Source organism: Ascidiella aspersa, chromosome 6 (assembly GCF_963924565.1).
Source record: "Ascidiella aspersa chromosome 6, kaAscAspe10.2, whole genome shotgun sequence".
Taxonomy (NCBI): domain Eukaryota; kingdom Metazoa; phylum Chordata; class Ascidiacea; order Phlebobranchia; family Ascidiidae; genus Ascidiella; species Ascidiella aspersa.
Window position 1 is genome coordinate 9,226,625 of NC_139452.1, and position 22,578 is coordinate 9,249,202.

At 37.2% G+C, this 22,578-nt stretch overlaps 1 protein-coding gene across 1 annotated transcript; it reads right to left on the bottom strand.

The window, feature by feature from the left end:
- Positions 1-839: 839 nt before the first annotated feature.
- Positions 840-22,389, bottom strand: LOC146139557 (striatin-3-like). Its single transcript, XM_083392351.1, has 19 exons — positions 22,257-22,389; positions 22,006-22,114; positions 21,071-21,184; positions 19,966-20,069; positions 19,808-19,875; positions 19,365-19,440; positions 17,048-17,209; positions 16,261-16,429; positions 15,452-15,527; positions 15,194-15,298; positions 14,758-14,856; positions 13,926-14,047; positions 10,737-10,960; positions 9,716-9,837; positions 7,057-7,221; positions 5,657-5,794; positions 4,971-5,063; positions 4,027-4,113; positions 840-2,613 (listed from the first exon to the last, which is right to left on the bottom strand). Exons 2-19 carry the CDS (start codon positions 22,054-22,056, stop codon positions 2,444-2,446), a joined length of 2,145 nt encoding a protein of 714 aa, XP_083248477.1. The 5' UTR covers positions 22,057-22,114; positions 22,257-22,389; the 3' UTR covers positions 840-2,443.
- Between the last annotated feature and the right edge of the window lie 189 nt (positions 22,390-22,578).

Genomic DNA, 22,578 nt, shown 5'->3' on the forward strand with positions numbered 1-22,578 from the left:
CAAACGATTTATTGCTAAAGAAAGATGACAATTTTGTAATGCGTTAGCGCTCTTATTTTCTAGATCTACATTTCCTATAAGGTTTATTACGGCACAAACTGTTAAAAATAAATGATGCGTCTTTAGATTTGTTATGGTAAGGGCCGTTCGGAAAGCAAGCAAGGATTTGGTCGTTACAATCTACAGCCACACGTCGCGAAATTTTAAAGGCGACTTTCTTTCGAGGTGTTATCTACACGGTCCGAGAAAGACGCGGTTGGCATTGCAAGCAGGAAATAGAAACACTGCGGTAAAACAGATCGGCGTTGTCGCGAGTTTTCGTCATATACGTGTAGAAGAGAGAACAGCGAAACGAACAGAAAAAAACATACATTTCTCACTTCCAAACGAAAAAAAGAGCACGCGCGTTAATGTGAACCACTGCTATTGAAACTTAGCGAGTTACAAGCAAGCCTGGTGGGTAAAAATCGGCCACCGAAAGCTGCTAAGGGTTAAATATGTCACCCCTGCATAACTAGGGGATGAATGCGGGCTGCTGGCGAACGCACAATACGGACAGTGTAGAACTTAAAAAAAAATGAACCAGGAAAACATTTTGTTCTTTCGGTATAACAAAACCATCGCAATTCGCACTTTCTGTATAAGGGGGGATTGTAGCAGTGCGAAAAAACCCCGGCGCACCGCTCAGAGCACCAAACGTTTTCGTCCCATGGTTGGGACAAAAAAACTTTTTTTGAAGAGAAAATATCCAAAAGTGACGTCACAATGGCGTGGAAAAAATCTGACGATGCGTGAATTTATTGAACAACGACGAGTGAATTTTTGTAACGACTTGTCGCCTTGATTGAAAATAGACAAAACACTTTCTCCAGTTTGATCGAACAGCGGCGATTTTTTGGGTTGTATCGATTAACACGCTGTAAAAAAAGACACTGAATGAACGACAAAATACTGAGCACAGAGAAAGGAAATCGGGCGCTAGTGGATTCTCGGTTTTTCGCGACATATCTCACATAGCGTGGAAGTTTGGTGCAAACAAGCTGGTGGCAATATGTTTCTTGCGGATTGGTGATACTTCGGGACTAAGAAGCGCTGCAGTCATTAAACGGTGCAATCTGATTTTCCATAAACAACAAAAAGGTGCAAAGAAACCGGTTTGAGTTTAACCACCAGTGTTGTAATGACTTGAGTCAATGACTCGACTCAAGTGCACTTAAGTCACTGTTTTTAAATGACTTGACTTAAAAATTTTGGGCAAAATGCCGGACAATTGACTTGGGTTAAAATAAATTGTTTTCATTAAGCAATTATTTATAAAATTGCGTTATTTATCCCAATCTTTGCACATAAAAGAATTTGCTCGTAATATGCTGCAAGTTGCTCATAATAATCAGGGGAGTTTGCCGGTTGTCATAATTTAAAGTTTATTTTTTTGACAAGGGCTGGACTTGAAGTTGACTTGCTCTAATTATGACTTGACTGGGACTTGACTTGGGCAACCGATGACCTGGACTGGGACTGGACTTGTTATTTATTCAAAAAGACTTGGCTTGGACTTGAGTCATTTCAAAATGACTTGTTTACGACACTGTTAACCACTATACAACTTGTCGCTTCAAAGGCTAAACGCTAAACCTTTTGGCGTTAGATATCCAAACATGTTGAATCTATATGAAGCGCTTCATGCAGATTCACCAGTACCTTGGTGGTTTGACATTTAAAAAGGGAGGTGTATGTTTGTACAGCTTTGAATAAACCAAACTTAGATTTGCTCAGCGTTTTAAAGAGAGCGATTTTGAGAGAGAGAGAGAGAGCTTCACCAGACAACAATGACAATAATAATAATGACCGTGGCGAAGAAAAGATATACCACTTTTTAAATTTCCATGCAGCACACGACATTGCCACGTTCCAATTTCAAAGCATAACAAGCAAACTGGGCGTCGCGCCGCCTAACAAGCGACACAACTAGAAAAACAACAACAACAAAGGTATATTGTGACGTCACAGCGAGAGTGAGGTGTGTTGAGCACTTGATTGGGCAGTGACGCCTAGATATCGTATATATAGAATAATAACAAGAATAGTAATAGCGATAATAGCGTGTAGAACAGAGAGCGCGCGCGAAAGCAATAAACGAACGTGTATTTGCCGCGCAGAAAAAGCAACGCAACACAGTCGTGGTCGAGTCGGGGCGTTTAAACGTTAAAAAAAACGCAACATGCCGCTCAAACTCGAAATCGGCCGGCGAAAACGCAACCTACGTCACCAGCAAATCCGCAGTTCGTGACGTCACGAAACCTGCGGCCGGAAAAAATAGAGGACGACGGCATTCGTCGCACAGCAATAAGTCGCGTTTTGTAGCGGGGCGTGTCGTAACCTACAGTTCTGACGTCACCGACGGGCATGACGTCACCAACCGGCGGCTAGAAGTCACCGGCGGTTAGACGAAGACCTTGGCCAGGGCGTCGGCGCCGGCGCTGGCGACGAAGTTGGCGTTGGGGTGGAAGGCGACCGAGTAGATGGACTCGTCGAACTTCTTGCGGTGCGAGGTGAGCTCCTGGATACAAGTCTTGCTGTCCAGGTTCCACAGTCGGATCGAACAATCGTGACCTGAGAGAGGCGAACGGTTAATGTTTACAGGGGGTTTGCTTAATGTTAGCTTAGAGCCGGATTTCTTGAACTGGGGTCCATGAAGAAAAGAGTTTATTTAACAATAAAACGTTTGAGCACTGGAATATACTTAGACTCCAATTTCCTAAAACATCAGCACATTTCGGAATGTCTATTTGTATTGTGATGTAAATTTATAAATAAATCAGCATATTTCTGAATACTATAATTGATTGTGATGACGTAATTTTTTTTTTAATTTTTTTGCCTACCGCGGTCCACGCGGATCAAACAAAAATTGTAGGGGTCGACGGTAAAAAAGTTTAAGAAGTTATAAGAACCCCTGGCTTAAAGGGAATGTCTTAGGTGGTATTTTAAGCATTAGGTTGCGACCTTGTGACTGCCACCGTCACACATTTTTAGGCGAATTTTAAGGTCTTTAGGCTAAAATAGAATGCAATATGCATGCAGACTTGTCTAAATTACCCTAAGTTTAAACCAGTGCTTCTCAAACTTTTTTTCTTTCGACTCCTTTGGAAAAGTTTTTGAAAATGTGACGTACCTCAAGCTATAGGAATGTTACCTATTTCTTTGTTTGTTTTTAACAGAAAATCGAAGTGAACCGCTGTAGCTTTACTATAGCAATGACTACAAATACATGTGTCAATAAGGGATAATAATAGTACCTGTAAGCATTTTACCTACCCAACGCACATGACCTACAACACGTACATGACCTAAAACATGTACATGACCTACAACTGGATTCCGTCGGGTCACTCGATTCGGGAGCGGAAAGCGGCGTCTGCCCGACCTTCTATTTATACTGGGCCGGGTTCCGGAGACGAGCGCCAAGATTTAGCAGCTTTGCGTTTGGGATGTGTGAAAAAAGTTTGCTGAAGTTTTACGATCGAAACATTTATACAAGCAACTTTGCCCACGAGCGCTTCTCATGCGGAACGTTGATGACTTTTTTGGTTTGCCTAAGATCTTGATATTTTAAGTTTAAACAGATTTTGATTTTTTTAACTACAGTATAAAAAGCTGATGGTTTTTGCGAAAGCGTTAGATAAATTTCCGTGTTTTTTTTTTCTTTAATTCCGCCGTATTAATTAATTAACAGAGGAAAACGTTTTTTTTGTAAATAAATTTATAAATTTCAACCTTTCATGCACACTGAACATTCAGCAAGTTCCGGCATTGTTGGTGTTTGAGCAATTTAGAAAAGCCGTATGCTGCCCAGTTTACTAGAGCCAAGATCGAAAAATCTTTTAATTTTGTTATATTTAAAAAAAAAATGAACGTTGTACTTTGGTTATTTGCGACTCGCATATAATGCCCTTGTATAGATAGATAATGCAAGACTTTTCATTCAATTAAATTGAAGACAGCCAACAACAAATAAATACTTACTTCCAGATAGCAGATAGAGTCCGTTGGGATCCACGGACAAACTCGTGACAGAATCCAGGTGCGCGACCATAGAATGGATCAGCTTGCCTGCGAACAATAAAGTACATGTCGTTAATGGAAAGAAAGCGAAGTTAGCCACCCATGGCATGTACGGGAAACAACACATTGCTATGCAGCCCTGTTGTAATGACTGGACTTATCTCGGGTAAAATTCAGTTATTTATCGCAGTTTTTGCCGGTAAAACAGTTTGCTTGTTGTATGTTGTTTATTTGGTTATTTTTTGGTTGAGTTTTTAATAATATTCGCCGACGTTTCAATTTTATTCGCTTATCGTTTTATTTGACTTGGGGTCGACTTTCTCTAATAATGACTTGACTGGGACTTGACTTGTTATTTTTTTAAAAGACTTGACTTAGACTTAGGTCCTTTCTCAAATAACTTGACTTGGACTTACATATATTACATATTTTCAAAATGTCTCGTTTACAACACTATTATGCAAAATCAACTGGTCAGTTTGACTGATTGTATGGGGTGGTAATATAATACATAATTTTGAACCACTTGCTGTTTATAATTTTTACAACCAAACGATTCAACAAGGAATTACAAATAAAAATTGACAATTAAAATATTAACAACTTTTTTGTCGTTATATAAGATGTCAGATAAATGTATTTCGTCGAAAGATCATCCTCAGATAAATTAATTCTAAAGAAATGCATCCATTTGCGTCAATTGGAAATTTACTTGCAAGGAATATTTTAAACGTTCAGTTTGCCGAAGTGACAAATCTCTTTTTAATTTTCCGTGGTTAGTACCCAATGGCTTTGACGTCTTAGTTATTAAGCTCGGCATTTCCCATGTATTTCGCTACAGTGGAGATTTTGTGCGAACGCGGAAGAAAACATTTTACAACTTGTATCAAAAACTCCATCCGCACCTGACGTAGTGTCGAAGAACTTGATGTGTCGATCGTCGTGCGCAGTCATGCATATCGGCATGGTCGGATGCGTTGCAACCGCGTTCACTCGACCTAAAATGAAACGATATATACTGATAACATCCGAACAAACGACAAACAACTACAGTAAGTTGCTACTGCATAAACAGAAAAAAACTAAGTTGCTACCGCATAATCAGGAAAAAAAGAAGCTCCACTGCATAAGCAGGAAAACGGTCTAAATTTAGTTTAAAACCTAGTAATTTTACAATCTACCAGGTTTAGAGTTTTTATTTTGTGACTACATTTCCGTTACCGTTGATCATTTTAAAATAATAATTATATTTTAGCTTGATAATGAATTACGAGGCTAAAAAGGTCGAGTAGATCGACATACTAACTCGTATCGAAACGTCTTAATCAAGAAGATGTCGATCTACTCGACCTTTTTGGCTTCGTAATTCATTATCAAGCTACATTGCAGATCCGTGTATACTGCATAGTGTACCCAATTATATTTTAAATGTTACCATTCTACCACCCCATATTAAACCTTTCAACATTCTACATGCCCATTTTCAATTTAGGTAAAAATGTCATGCTAAAAGTTAATTTTCCTTAAAAAATACTAGCAGTTCCTTCCTTGAGGCTCAAATGTAACCAGCAGTTTTAACATATCGTCTCACCTGTGTCGCTTTCCGACAGTAATACAGGTACTTTCCCGGTTTCGAGATCGTACAGCGCCACGCGTCCGTCGGTATGGGACACCACCGCGTGGTTGGGGTCGCACTGCACAAACTCGACGCAAGTGGGCGTCCCGGGGCCTGCACAAATCGTTTGAGATATGTTAGTTCAGTCCACGACGAACGTATGTACTTTCTGCAAAAAGGCTACGGAAACCATATACCACCTGTTTGTATACTGTTTATACTGGAAAACGTGAGCGCGCGGTAAAGAACAAACCTACGAATATCGTGTATTTTTTCCCGAAGAAATTACTCTTCGGAGTGCACAAAGATGAACAGTGCACAACATGTGTGAATAGCGTCCTTCTATGTGTAAGGTACGTGATTAAACAATGTTAATATGCCGTAAGTGCCCCCCGACTATGTTACGCTTTTTCGCGATGTTATCTTCTGTGCGAACTTCCGAGCAATATTCGGCTTTAAAAAAAAAAGTATAGTGATACACAAAAGTAAATGGTCGTTAGCTGCCGGAGAGTTTTTCTATTATATTTTGTATTCCTTGTGCTTGTCTCGCCATTATATTTATTAATAAAAACATATTAACTCAGTCGGTAAACAATGTTAACTCAGTCGGCTGTGAAGGAACGACTGGTATTAGTTGCTTAGTAACAGGAACTGCTTTGAGCATCGAAGTGACTCCAAATTTTGTGTGGCAAAAGAATCACCGAAATTTATACAACGTTAAATTATCTGAGTTTTCTTTGCATGAAAATTAGAGGTAAACTTTATTTCGATCTGGAGTTTAGAGGAGCATAAATTGTTTAGTCGACATTATAGGATAGCAAATATTTTCGTGTCTTTCTTGGGAGGATGACCTGCCAGGCTGCCAACTTCATTGTTATTTGAGCAGAAGTCTATGTTCTTTCTGAAATTACCGTATAAGACAGAAAACCATCATATTCTTGGAAGGAGCTAATGTTCTCCTTACCACCAGTGCAAAGTTGACGAAAAATACGACGTATTTCAATGCATTTCGACACGTTAAGTTGCGATACGACACGTAACGCAACGCAACGCAACGTAACGCGTTACACTACGTTACGTTACATGTTGCGGTATGTTACAGTAGGGTTGTTCAAAAAAACACTTTTTTGTCAAATTTCAGTGGGAACCCCCTGGAATTGTTAGATTGCGTCTAAAAAACCCACAAACCAATTCTGAGCACGTTTGGTTCAGTATTGACCGTAATACGTCAGTTTGAAACTGACGGTGCGATACGCTACGATATAGGCTATGTTTTACGATAAGTTACGTTACGCTATAGTACAGTGCAATTACGAAACCGCGATTACGAGAGGTTACGATATATTACGATATATGAAACACGCAAAGCCACTCACCGTCGGCGGTATAGGTCTGCACGAGCGGGTCGCTAGCGGTGGGACGCCACAGCTTGATCGTGTTGTCGGCGGATGCCGATAGAAGCTGTTGTCGCGTGTTTGAGTAGGAGAGCGACCAGACTGCGTCAGTGTGCCCGACCAGCACCTCGCCTGCTACTGACGAATCTGAAAATCGTGAATCGGGCGATTAATACATGTATATACAGTTTAGTGGTTACAATGGCTGCTTCAAAAGCTGATGTATGTCAGTTTTCTTTAAGTGTTCGTTTTTAGAGCCATTTTCATTTTGACATCGTGTTTACAGGTCTTTTACTTTGTTGTTCAGGTATGTGTCATGCGCCTAATTTCAACTTATTGATTACATGTTCCTTTTCGTGAATCATTTTGCAAAAGGGACGGGAAATATTACAAACAACATGGTTTAAAGGAGGGCGCAAACATTCAGGAAAGTCTCACAAATGGATTTGCAACAGGATGGAAAACTTGCTCGTGCAAAGTTAAAAAAAGGGCATAAGATATTCCTACATAGTGGTAAATCGACCCTTTAAACAAGATATTCTGGAAGGTCTTACTATGAAAAGAGAAAGCACTCAAGAACAGGGTGGTAAACAAAAGCCGGTTGTTTTCGAAGCGGTCCCTTCCCACCTTTGCTTGACCGCTTACTAGTAAACCAAAGTTAACCGTTTAACGCTTCTTGGCACAGCTGCGAGCCTGCAACGCTACCGTTCGGCATCTATGTCGCCGACCCGGTTGCTCTATCATTCGCACAGACAAACAGACTCATCTGGCCACGATTCTTTGGCACGGGAAGGCGCCTTCGTGCCGCTTCCAGTTCCGCGTTCACACGTTCGTAATGTTGTTCACACGAACTTCGAACGCGTTGCTGCTGACACTAAAGCGAGTTCAAGTCGTAAGCCTTGTTTTTGGTATAAAAAGATCGTATCTTTATGGAATCCAAAACCATTGGCAGCAGGTTTCTTTCTGTCGAGTGTCGATCACTATTCCGCTGACGCGTATATTACCGTAAAAACCCAAACGTTTAAAAAACAGAATAAAAACAGGATTAGACATTTTAGAGGAATATATTGTTCGCCCACACTGGCATCGTCCATGCCAGTATGCCAGTATAGACGAAATATATATTCCTCTAAAAATGCCTGATCCTGGTTTTACTCGGGTTTATAAATTTTTGCGTTTTATCGTTGTCTTTATATTGGTTGAACGCTCTAAGTACTGTCACTTTTTGCAAGGCGTACAACTTGGCAAATCGTGTGGCTCGACAAAACGCAATGCGCTTCCTAAAAGGTTTGCACCAAACGGAATGTGAAGAATGAAATCTGTCATCAAAATATGTATAGAGACTGCTTTACAATTTTACAGAGTATTTATCGAGCAAATTCGCTATTCAGACACAATCAGTTTCAATATTAAATTTCGCAAACAAAACTAATATTAAATTTAACAACAGCAAGGCAAGGTTGCCGTTTTAGCGCACAGGTGGAAATAACTTTGTACACAGGTAATTTTTAAACCGGGTCATTCCGTGTCGCCTCACCTCATTAAAGCACGCAATAAATTTCGTTTGACTGACATGCAAAATTTCCCCGGTGCTTTCACGGTGCACGCCTGACCTATCCTGTTTTCTGGGCATCTTTACCCAAAAGGGCTACAGACGTTTTAATTGCGGAGTGCCACGGCAAAAGTTTCCTAATTTTGGTTTAATAAAAAAAGAGTAATTTTTTTACTTCGTGATCATATGGGCTGCTCGCCCATATTTTAAGCTATAGGTCACCTAGAGCAGTGGTTCTCAACCTTTTTTATCTTACCGACCGGTAAAATTTCAAAACAAATTTTGCGGACCGGTGGACCTTCAAAAATCTAAATCAACCCAAAATGCAAATATGACAAAAGTATGCAACTTAAAAGCAAAGAATGGAAACTTAAATTCAATGAGCAATTTGCTGCTGTCTCTTTGATATCATACGTGTTATACGTGGTTCTATTAAAGTTTTTGACATACAACTGGTCCTAAAATTTAAGACTTAAACGATCTGTAGCCTACTTTTAAACAGTTGGGCCCAACACTTGCATTATGTCGTACGATAAAGTCCGAAGTAGACCATTAACTCTATGTTACGTCACAATGCTGCAAATTACAAAGCTGGTGAAGTTCTAAATTCAATGGACAAGCCTTCAGCATCCGGCATTTTGTAGTTAAGATTTAAGATTGTAATATATTTGACGGACCGGCAGGAAAGTTGATGCGGACCGGCGGTTGAGAACCACTGACCTAGAGAAAGCTTGTGGGCCGAACTAACCAGTTGCTTTCAAGAAACGGATAATTTACAATCTATATTACTCAAAATATTTTCTCTGGTAAACATTGTTGTTTCTAACGCTTTGACGTCCTACGGTTACACAGTTGGCATTCTTCAGTGAATGACGCCGAACACTCGTACGTATAATCCATGATAAAAAAACAAAAAACATAAGCAAACGTGGGCAACAGTACACAACACTTCGCGTTCAGAAATGATTGCAGCCTTAAAATTACGAGAAGTTGCCCATAGCAGGCTAACAGCAGTACGTGAAAAACGTTCCACAAATTGCAGCTCGGCGTCGTTTAAGCCTTGAGAAACCCGAAACGAGTAAGACTTACCGTAGGTATCGTAGGCGTCGATGTTGATGGAGGGTAGGGCCCACACCCGAACTGTCGAGTCGATGCCGCCGCTAAAGCAGAACACGCCGTCGGCGCTCACTTCGAGACTCAGGACAGCGCCACTGTAACATGACGACAGTTGTTGGTTTGGAAGAAAACTACTAGACTCTTGTAAGAGATGCCGATTTCATATACAATAATTTAAAAAAACTAGGCATACGATGTGTTTGTGTTTTAATTACGGCTCGCTGATTAGCGACGTGGTATGAAATCAGATCGGTAAGCGATGCTGTGAAAAGCATTGGCAACTCTCCATTAATCTTGTAACACATGGTGAAATTTAAATACAAATCGCAAGTTGAATTTAACGTTTAATTATGACACACATATCGCTAAAATATCGTTTAAATTCTACAACAGGGAATTAAAAGGGGATCATTCAAGCTTTTTGACAACTTGCCACACTTCTGCACCAAGCCTTCACAAAAGCTACACCACCTGATATCCCTTAAAAACGAAACGAAACCCATAAATAATTGCTTATAATTAAATGATCTGACTATTTACAACATGATTATTAGGGTTGTTAAAAAACTCCTTTTGTCAAATTTCAGTGGGGACCTCCTGGAATTTTTAGGTTACGTCGTCGATTTGAAAATTCAGATTTAGGCTAAAATTGTTGAAAAAAAATTATCCTCCCTTTATTTGCATTGCTTGCAATGGAATAGGAATAGTTGTAAATAGCCTGGTTTACAGTTTAAAGGGAGTAGTCATGGTATAAATGTCACAGTTCAACAACATTTGTTAAGTTGTTTATACGAAAAATGTTTTTAGCATGTTTTCATTGTTTATGCAACTGCATAAATACAACAGGGAAACGAAACCCATAAATGATAGCTTATAATTGAATGACCAAGCAACCGCAAGTTGGTAGAACTGTTTTTGGGCAAATTGCGTCGGATCAAACTGCAAGAATATAACTTCACAGCCCTAAAGCCGCCTTGGTATACTATAAACCTACAGGTGTCCTCTGAAGCTGTAGATGGGTTCGACGTCAAGCGCGCTACTCTTCTTGCTGGGAAGGGGCTTCTTGAGGTTCCACAGTTTCATGGTGTGGTCCTCGGAGGCGGTGAGCACTGCCGAGTCGGTGGGCAGAAAGCGGATGGCGCGGATGCCGTCGAAGTGGCTGCGAAGCGTGTACTTGGGGCTCCACGTCTTACGGAAGCTCTCCTTGGTCGAGGCAACCTGGTGCGGGTAACAATCAAAAGCATGTAAAAAATGAAGCGTAATAATGTGGGAAAATTAACTAAAGGGAAAAAAATCAAGGAAAGGAAGTGGAATATAAAGAAACTCTCTGGTGCGGAAAACAATTGACTATATAGGGATGGCTGATACTTGATATTTTACCGATACCCGATGTTTAAGAAAAAGTAGAATGATCCGATCTCATACCAAATGACGTCATTACTTACGGTATAAGAAAAATTGGTCAAACTGAAAAGTACAATGGTAACGAATTTCAAAGAATTAGGCCAAAATTTGCTTTGCGCCAGGAAGCATATTTATCTTCTATTTTGAATGCAATATTTTTTTATTCGGTATTATTAGGGTATCGGCTTCGGTCCGATATTGTTATCCTATAATATCGGACAACAATCGACGGAGATTGTGAAAAGCATGCAAGAAATACAGCGTAAAAATGTGGAAAAGAAAAAAGACGAAAGGAAATGCAATGGAGAAACTCGCTGGTGCGGATAACAAATGACAAGGGGTGTCTGATACTTAATATTTGATTACGATAACTGAAAGTACAACGGTTATGATTTTCAAGGCATTAGACCAAAATTTGCTTTTGCGCTAGAAAACCTATTTACCTTTCATTTTCAATGTAATAATTTTTTTCCGATATTGTTATCCGATATTATCGGACATCAATACAATTGACCGAGGTGGCGGAAAGCAGGTTTAAAAATCACAGGTAAAAAAATGGGTAAAATGGAAAAAAAATGAACAAAGGGGAAGTGGAATATGGAGAAACTCTCTGGTGCGGAAAACAATAGGTCAGGAATGTCCGAACTGGGTATTTTATTCCGTTACCGATATATTTTATTTTGAGCAAAAAGTTTTGCGACCTGATTCGATACCAAATGACGTCATTAGTTCAAAGTAAACAAAATTGGTCATACTGAAAAGTATACAATGGTAATGATTTTAAAAATTTGCTTTTGCGCTAGGACGCCTATTTATCTTCTATTTTGAAGTAATATTATCTTAGAAATTTGTCTTTTTAAGTTGCAAAATTAGGCTGCTAGGCACAAATTAATTTGGTATCGGATCGGCAGAGATACTAACCTACTACCCTACCCGTTTTGCTTAAGAAATCAGTCCGATTCCATGTTATCGGAAAACCCTAAATCGACGGAGATGGGGGCAGGCAGCTTTAAAAATCACAGCGTAAAAAAGTGAAAAAAGGGCGGAAAACCTTAACAAAAAGGAGCGAAATAGGGAGAAACTCTTTTTGGCAACGCTCAAGAAATACTACCTACTTGTTATCTACCACAAATTGTTCAGGAGTCAGAACTAGAAACCTGGCCAGAACCAACTTTTTTGTTTGTCTAAAGCAGCCTTTCTTAAACTGGGGTAAATTTCCTCGTTTTAGGGTGTAAATGAGCTATCAATCAAAATATAACATCATTGACGTGACAGGAAAATTGTGCCAGATGTAGGTATTGGGAGCCTACATTCCTAGTTCAAATTAACTGCTAATTCGAAGCTATCTTAGTAGCCCAATGATTCTTTATCGACTCGTGACGGTAACGTTATGCTTCGGCTATACATGTGATTTCCTATTTTATGTCACTGGGTACGGTTTAACTGGCCCAGTGATTTTCTACTACCTTATCAGACAGTGAACAACTCGTTGCGACAAAGCAAGGGCAGTCGTCGCAAAATACTGCAACCGGTGTTATTGGTTACTTAGGTTTTTTAATAAATGAGCACAATTTTATATATTGGGGGTAAATCTGATATTCATCTTTGCTAAACGGGTAAAACATGCAAAAAAGAACCCCTGGTCTACAGCAATGTCAGCTGCATTTTTGGATAGCGCCGGTAAAAACATCTAATACAGTCAAAAGTGCTGCACAACACTGGAAAGCTGTTCAACTGCATTCTATTAATATTAATGTCAACGTTACGGCAGGCTAAATAAAACGTATGAGCAATTTGCGCTATTTTAGGCCTCTACACGATGGGGACCATTTCACCAAGCAAATTCAGACAACATGTTGTAACCCGTTACAACCAAAGGTGCGACAAAACTAACATGAGTTCGGATTTGGCAACGGCTTTGGACGAGGTAAAACACCAAAACAAACAGTTTGCTGATAAGGTCAGAATAAGGCCACTCGAAAAAGTCATTAATCTTAGCTTAAATTAAACTGGCTTGCTGAGTATTTGGCTGTGAAAATCATGTAGTGGGTTGTTGGGGTTAAAGAAAAGCTAGAAAGAATAATAAGGTCTGAAAAACAGCGGAAACTGGAACATCCTTCGCAGGTGTTTACTCAACCAAAACTTTTCAATAATTATAAACGTAGCTGCGTTTGGGGTGTTTCGATTTTTTAACGCATACCCAGTTTTTTGTTCTTGAGCGATCAACCTTTTCCAGATCACTAAGCGATATGACAGCTAAACCAGATTATAAAAAATACACGGTGTAACAAAGCATTTTAGCACGGCGTTGGCTTGTCCCTGCCATTTCTTTACGGCAGATTAAACCGCTTTAAATCTCAATCGATTGACAAAAAGCTCGACGAAGCGTAAGGGACGCACATAAGATTATATTTGCGCTGCGTAATGCCCGTGTGGCCACAAGGCCAACTACATGGCCGCTATAAAGTAAGCCGGGTTACCTTAGTTAGGCAGTTTTCGTATGGGTATCATCTCAGTGGGCGCAAAACCGATACTAAGATAGCGCAAAGAAATGGGCAGCTAGCTGCCTTCACGTAAACCGTTTAGGGGCATAAAAATTATCAAAAACACTCAACACTGTCGAAAAAGAGTCCTCAAAAAACTGGCCAACCTGTCAGAAAAAGCCACAAACGCATCGTTCTCAAGCGAATGCTGTTTGAAGCGGTTGTGTAAACTGTCCGACACATAGTAATCGAAAAAATAAATCGATACGGGATCGGTATTGCGGGGGTGCACTTACGTCGTAGGTGAGGGGGTCCGCTTCGTTGGCCACAGTGAGTCCGGCAAGCGCCCCAAGACCCAGGGCGTTCTCTATCGACTCTTCACCGGCCCGGTTGCCACCCACTGTGAAGGGGAGGCTGTCTGCGACCAGAAAAATATAAAGGTTTGAAAACTGTAAATCCAAAAAACATTGTTTAACTGCGGTTTCGAAAAATGTAAATCCGAACAATTTTTGTCTAAGCGTGGTTTAAAAAAATGTAAACTAAAAGATTCTTTCAACTGCAGGTAAAAATTGACTCTACGAAAATGCGCTTTTGTAACGTGCAGTTTCGAAAAAAATGTTTTAAACAAATGCAGTTCAAAAAAGCGGTTGCAAAAAAAAAAAATTGTAAATCCGAAGAATTACAATTTTAACTGCGGCTACGAAAAATGATATCCAAAGAATTGACATCCACCCACTGTGAAGGGGAGGCTGTCTGCGACCAGAAAAAATATAAAGGTTTGAAAACTGTAAATCCAAAAAACATTGTTTAACTGCGGTTTCGAAAAATGTAAATCCGAATAATTTTTGTCTAAGTGCGGTTTAAAAAAATGTAAACTAAAAGATTCTTTTAACTGCAGGTAAAAATGACTCTACGAAAATGCGCTTTTGTAACGTGCAGTTTCGAATAAATTTTTTTTTAAACAAATGCAGTTCAAAAAAAGCGGTTGCAAAAAATAAAAGTTGCAAATAAATTAAAAAGAATCCACTTTCAGCAGCAGATTACGCGATTCACATTATTTAATCTATATATAATATATATATATATATAAGTGACATCAAAAATTTCTTTCTTTAAAGCTTTCTTTACCTTCTTCTGGTATGTGGATGTCAATGTCGTCTGTTGCAGATTGCATTTCTGCGCCTTGAAGGGTCTGTAGCATATCCTGGAGGTGTTTCTTTACGGGACCTGCGAAACATATTTGTTATAAGTTCTTTTATTTTTATTTTTTTGCTTCATATTTTTTCAATGCCACATGGAAACCAAAATATTTTTCCACTCCTGGCAAGAATCCAAATCTTGTAATTAACGGGCATATTCCAAGGCCATAGCTAACATTCTTTGTTTTGAATAAATTGGCATTAGACACTAAATAGATAAACCCCACTAAAAACTCCACGTTTACTTTTATAGCATCAGGTAAAACAAAAAAGCCATGTTTCAACACCGTTAAAGTACATTACAGTAAAACAAACACATTTTAAAGATGCTCCACCTCCGCATGCATTAACGTTAAAGAACTTACGCTTCATTCCTTTTTTCTTGTGTTTGATTTTCTCCATTCGAAATTGTTCTTTCATGGCTTTCAGTTTGTTTGGGTCAATCGACCAGTCGGTGTCCTTTGAGTCATCTAAAACAAAACAATATTTCTATGCTAAAAAAAGATCTGGGCGGTTAAAATTCAAATCAGACTTTATTCTATTATGGAATAAATTTACATGCAAATAAATTCATGATATACAATCATCCTTAACTTAGTTAATTTTAGAGCAACCAATTGTACCTGCATCGTCTGCGTCTGGATTCAGAAAGTCAAACTCTGCTATATGTGCATCGGCAGATAACCCATCAAATTCCTCCTGCAGAAAAAAACACAATTTGCTTTCAAGAATGTTTATATATTTGAGTTTTAAATACTCAATGTGCATTTTGGTATTTTTCTTTCAAAAGTGTTTATATTTTGAGTTCTAAACACTCAGTTTACAGTTTTTATAGATATTTGTTTAGTTACTGGTCGTCTAAAATCAAGATTAATCTACATCTTGGAAAGCATAATCCTTGATTGGCGGCCTTGAGAAGTTAAAGCGTTCACTAAGCTTGACATTCAATGACAAGTTAATAACGGTTTTAGGCCACTTTGGTCAAGTGGTGAAAGCGCATTTTGTGAGCTATACTGGTCGGATCGAGTAGAACAGTACAACATATATGTCAAAAATGACATGGAGAATACTTTTGAGCAGACACAAGACAATAAACACCATCTTCAAAGGTTATAAACTTTACATTTTGTTGGGGTTTGCAATTAGTTGTTTTGAGATTTAAAATACCAATGTAGGCTTACGACAGGACAATGCATACAACATAAAGCGCCTGTTGAATTTAAAAACCAGCTATACAAATGTATTAACTTTTGGTATTGACCTTGGCAATACCTTTTTTTCAAGAGGTTCAGGATAACTTATAATGCCAACACTTTATTGTATTGTCGGCTTAGTATGACTTCACACAAGTTTCTTTATAACTCAAGGATACTTAAAGGGGAAAAGAGGTTAAGAACCCTTTGTAAAGAAGCTATCTTACATTGGCTTCTACCTTGTTAGCCCTTGACTTTCGCTGATGATCTCCAGAGTTGGCAAAGTCATCGTCCTGCATTGGAACATCGTCGTCGTCGTTGTCTGCCGAATTGAGGAAGTCGAAATCGTTCAACACGTCCTCGTTTTCCGACTGTTCACTTGTAATGGGAAGGTTGATGTTGCCCGACCTTTGAGAAAAGAATATTCAAAATAGTAAAATTTCATCGAGGACGTATGCCAAACACAATAATGTTTTGTTGAAAACTTTTAGGGAAAATCCACCAGACATTTTAAATAACTTTGATTTTAATTGATAATTAACCATCGAAAATTATTAAATTAAAAGCTAAATTATTGTTTGTAATTTCTTATTGTTTATATAACAGAACTGTGGTGTCTTTCCTTGCTATAAAAGGACATGATTTTATATATATATCTATATAAGAAAAATTAAAGGACATTTTAGTAGACAAACAGGAAGGTTTGCTGCACTGCCAAACTTGAATAGCACATATTTTCAAATAAGTTTGTTCAGCAGCTATACCAATGGATTGTCTACAGTTTTCTTCAACTAAATGTTTAAATAAAACAAAAAAAAAACAAAAAAATAACATGAACTGCTGATCATTTTAATCCACAAAATTTCAAAAATAAATTATTTATCAGGTTTAGATTAAAAACCTGGAAGGCCAAGACTTAAATTCACACTAATTTGATTTGACATATTTTACATAATAACCTTTTAAACATAATATTTTTACATAATAACCCCCTTTTTTTTAAGCCAAATAATTAAATTATCTTACTTGCTCATGGCTTTCTGTTCCTCAGAAATGTCCCCGTTCATCAATTTGTTGTCGTTCTCCGGCTGTTTGTTGTTGCCGTCATAGTTGTTGCCAAGCAACGCCTTTACCCGCTGTGAGCGAACATCCAGAATCGTGTCGCTGTAACCCACCTCCTGTAAATACCTGAAGCAAAAGAACAACAGCGATTTCTATGGTGATTTTATTAACTAGATGTTTACTTGTTTGGAGTGAGTACAACAAAAGCCATGGTAGACTCGCCGAATCTGACGATCAATGATGCAAGCAGGGCGAGCTAGAAGATCAACTAGCCTGCAGTGAGGTTCGAACTCACGACCTACAGTCATACCGGCACCGTCGCTCTACCAACTGAGTTATGCAGGCTCATGTAGGAGGGAGTCGAGAAACAACCATACTTCAATGCTTGCTACATTTTGTTAGTACAAGCAACTTCACATTGAGAGTACAAGCAACTTCACATTTAACTTTCACATCCTTTTTTGGTCGATTCGCAAAAAAATAACAAATGAAAAATTTTAATCACAAGTCATTGGTATTCCTTGAAAGTTCAATCTTTATTAATGTAGTAATTGTCATATTTTAAATGTGAAATCAGGTGGCACTGTTCAATGTATTGTAAAGGTTACCAGATGAAGCACAACTGTGCCACTTGTTGTGCAAAAGCATCCACATTACAATACAATTTGTTGTACAGCAGTGCCACCTAATTTACAGATTTACAGGTTAGTGTCAGTTGCACTTTTTGTGAGTAACCAACACTATTGGAATTCTTAAAGTGACTCAAGTTTTAATAAATTTCTTTAATTTAAAAAACAAAAAGCGCAATTCAAAAACACTAAAAAGTGATATTAATATAAGGTTGTATCTAAAAAAAATTTCAACAAGCTACTACTTAAATGCGACGGCCGGTGTTAGTAAATAAAAGTCAAATAGAAGATGATTCCGCCATAATAAATTTCTTTAATTTAAAAAACAAAAAGCGCAATTCAAAAACACTAAAAAGTGATATTAATATAAGGTTGTATCTAAAAAAAATTTCAACAAGCTACTACTTAAATGCGACGGCCGGTGTTAGTAAATAAAAGTCAAATAGAAGATGATTCCGCCATACAATTCATGAGGACATGTTAATCAGCATAGATTTTGCCAGTTTGTTTCATCTCTTATGTATATAAAGGATTACTGTACATAAAAAATTACACCACTGAAGACACTCCTATAACTCTATTTTATTAGCAAAACAATGGCCTTGAATAATAATAGATTTGTTAAAATTGGTAGCTGACTGTCTTTTTTTTACATTTTGTCTGTGATAGCATGCCACACATATGAGTAACATAGTGTGAATCACAACAATTTTAACGAAGTAATTGGCAGAAACATCTGAAACTACTGGTCTTTAACTGTGTGACACTTTGGTTACAAATCACAAATGAAGGCTTTTCCTTTTTCAGCTAAAATAAAAAAACAGTGGAACAATATTGCTTATTTTGTTTGACACAATACTCTAAAAACTTCTTGCCTACCATGTACACCTGATTGAGGTGAAACAAAATAAATAATGCAAAAACTAGTTATCAATTTGTAGTATAAATAAATAATTCAAGCCGCCAAGTAAAAAACATTTAATAGAAGAAAATTAGCCAATACACTACATTTAATTATTTCACCAACGTACAAGTTAAACTTTATACAAAACAACAAATTGCTTAAGGTGACACATAAATTCAACTAGATTTGACAAAACACGATTATAATTAAGTTTTTTTGGGTTTTTGTGCAGGACATCCTTAACAACATTAGAGAGAAAATAACGTTTAGTCAGCAGGCAACAGTGGCATTAATTATTCATGATAAATTTTTGCAATATCTCGGTTAGGCGTTGAGCACCACTTCTACAGGCAAAAGAAACAATTAAATTACAAATACACTAAAGCATTTAGCATTTGTTTGTTGTAACTAAACAATGAGAAGAAAAAGACTGCACAGATTACATTCCAATTTCTAATGTAATTTATAGTTAGGGGGAAAAAAGTGTGTTATATTGAAATCAGGTAGTTTTGTTTGTTGTTACTAAATGATAAGAAAAAAATGAAAATACAGATTTATTTTTAATGACATTTATAGTTAAGGTAAAAAAGTGTGTTATACTGGAAGCAGTAGGTTAGATAAGAACTGGAATAATATGTCATATCAAAAGTGACAACAGAACTCTGGTTGAACTCAACAAAAAGTTCCGTCTCAGTTTATTTATATATATATGCATAAAATTAGCGCTCAGCTGGGTGATATAACTTACTGCCTGAGAAGCTGTCTTCCGTGCCTCCAAGACATGTTTGCATTTGCTGTTGGTATTTCAGTTGTTTTGGAATCATCTACATGTAAATAAATTAATTTAAACAACTGGTTAAAAAAGGGATCATATATTTATTCAATGTTTGCTATTTTAATTTCGGCAAAATACACAGGATTGTAATTCTGCTAATGGAATGCAATGACAATTTTCCAAAATTTCCCAGGATTAAGGTAAAGCATGACGAAAAACAAGAGATATTTGGTGAAATTCAATATGGTGAAACAATTCGCACACATAAATAATTTACAAACTTACAACTGTGCGCTCAGTTATATTTTACTGCGATTTAAATGAACCATAACAATACGGATCATGTTTACTCTTTGAAAGGATCTTTTAGGTTCAGAAGAAAAGGGTCAATATTCACTGTACTATTGGCTTCTTACCATTTGCATCGTTTATTATTTGGTCAACGCTTGTGTCTGCTCCAAAACGAAGCTTGTGAACTTTAGCACTGCAGAATAACAAGTATCAATTAGGTTTTCTTTGTCAACAAAGCAAAGCAGAGCAAAACCAGAAAAAAGCAAATAACAACAAGATTTACCGCTCTTGCTTCAATGCAAACTCCAGCATCTTTATGCGACGAATTAAATCGCGTTTTAAATTCTCTTGTCCCTTCCTTTCTCCTTGTAGAAAAGCAATTCTGGCCTAAAATATAAAAACATTTTTTTTGCTGGGTGATTGATAATGATGCATTTAGGTTTAACCACATGCAAACAACACAAAAATCAATTTATTTGCAACAATATATTATATATATATATAACTATTGCCTTGAAAAGGGATTTTATTTTGATAACGTTCATGCTTATCAACATATTTTTAATGTTACAGGGCATAAATGTCACAGAACAAATAACAACAACAATATATATATATAAGATACAACTCATTTTGAAGGCACTTAGTTTTCATTTGCACTGTAATGGCCATAGCCGAATTTTTTCATTCTAGTTTTTAGTTCTAGTAATAAAGGCCAAGGAATGAAGGGTTATTTTTAGCCCGGTGTAGTCAAAACGGTGATGTCCTGTTGTTGAAGATTCATGCACTGGCATAGAATTATAACAGCTTCAGTTTTAACCAAACTGCTCCCAAAGAGGAAATGAGGTATAGCATGTTTACGGCAATACAGAGCAAGCATGCTGTTGCCACCGCAGTTGTATCTGAGCTACAACACCAAGAGTCATTGCATAGTAGTTTGGCAGTAGTCATGCGCCACCTAGTTCTTGTGACCTGTCTTTCGCATGTGTAAAAAAAACACAGGTTAGCATTAACCTCAACCCCCCAAATAAGAATTCCAAAGGTGTGCACTCTTTATCTAAAAACTAAAATTTTAGAAATGGGTGGCAACCTATAAGCCGTTTTTACTATTTAAGCCTAGTGTTGCTTAAATATTGTTGATGTTCAACGACAAAAGGTATCGTATAATTTTGCAAGTATAAATCTTGCACCGTTAGATACTTTTGTTTTGACCAGTACAGGTGGAAGAATAAAGTAATTAGATTGCCAAAAAAAACATATTAAGTAATTTTTTTAAGACTGCAGGCAGCTAAAAAAAAATGCATGTCAATATTTGCCTGATTTTTAAACTTTAAAAATGAGTAACCTGGAAGGGCAATGCTTGGCATATATTTCACTTGTGTTTTTACCTGCAATTCTGCCCTTTCCACGTCCCACTGAGCCCGCTCCATTTCGAATCTTGACCATTCATGTTGAATGAAGTGCAAAATGCCTGGCATTGAATAACCCGGCTTTCCGTCACCCTGAAATAAGGCACAAATTGTTGTGTTGTAGTTTATGCTAGAAGTAATATTTTGGTGTGCATATTTTAAATAAATTATTTCTGATAACTATATCCTAAATTGTTAGGTATGTTTTTTGTATGAATGTATACATCAAAGCACTGCTAATCAGCAATTTTATTCTTCAACTTTTGTCATTTTTTATGCTACAATAAACTGCATTTAGGTAAAACCCAAAGCAACCATTTCAAATTACTTAACAAACAATATTGGATTAATGGGTTGCAATATGACAATTGTATTTTTTTTAACTTTACATAGCACTTGGTCAATGTAAATCTGCTTCAAATAATATAATGCTAAATTCCACTCAATTTGCAGACCAGGCTTTTTTCATTGGTACAATGTCCATGTGCAAAATCTCAGTAATCTCGAAAGCTTTGTATAAAATATATACCAATCTTTATAAAGATTAGTCATCTGTATGAACCTGTGGTGCCAATACAAACAAAGTACAGAGTGTCGAACATATATACTGTAGCATAACATGGACAACAGGAGGGTCGGTGTGGGTTTATTCGTTATAGAATGTAAACTTTACAATTTTATAGAGCAACCCAACTGTGTGCTTTCGACACTGGAAACTTGTACTCGCATATTTGCTTGGTTAATGATTGATTTGGCTCAAATCTGCTTAATGTTTATCGTTTGAAATATTTTACTAAAACTTTTGAAAGGTAAAGAAATTAGATATATATTTTTGGGCAAGATTTTAGTTCTAGCCACAGCAGGCTATAATGAAAACATGCACATAACTATAAAAAATTAAAAACACAACTTACAGAGTCTCCGCCTTGGCTTTGGTTTCCTCCATTATCGTTGTCTATTTCCATAGTTTTATCACAATGTGCCAGCAAGAAGTGACCTAAACTGGTTTCCTATGCTGGATAACTAGAAATTGATATTTTGGTAAACAAAAAACTAAAACTAAATAAATGAAGTTAAACCAAAACTTTTTTTTGTAAAAAAATTAAGCTAGCTTGCTATAATTTTAAATTATCAAAAAATATATATCCTTCTAAAACAAACAAACCGTTTCAAAAAATATTTGCAAGCATGTGTCTAAACACAGATTTTGCCATTCCTCATCGTATTTGCCTTTTACAATGCCCCAACAAGGAATTTATCAAATTACAAACGGTAACATATTTTTTGGTGATTTAACGAAACAGTTTTTCTATAAAAAATTCTTATTTAGGTCAAGAAAAAAATAGAAATCCATAGATTAATTTCATAAACTGTCAAACTTAAGGGACACAAATGATTTTTTAAATTATAAGAGGTCGCAGACCGAATTGTTTGAAAAGACATGGTTTAAAATTTTGTATTAAAAATACAGGTCAATACTTACTAAT

Excerpts from the sequence above, each read along its gene's own strand:
- LOC146139557 (XM_083392351.1), bottom strand. The coding sequence starts at position 22,056 with ATGGAAATAGACAACGATAATGGAGGAAACCAAAGCCAAGGCGGAGAC. Across the intron at positions 19,876-19,965 it reads TTTGCATTGAAGCAAGAGCG|TGCTAAAGTTCACAAGCTTC; the intron begins GTAAATCTTGTT and ends GTTATTCTGCAG. Across the intron at positions 5,064-5,656 it reads ACTGTCGGAAAGCGACACAG|GTCGAGTGAACGCGGTTGCA; the intron begins GTGAGACGATAT and ends GTTTCATTTTAG.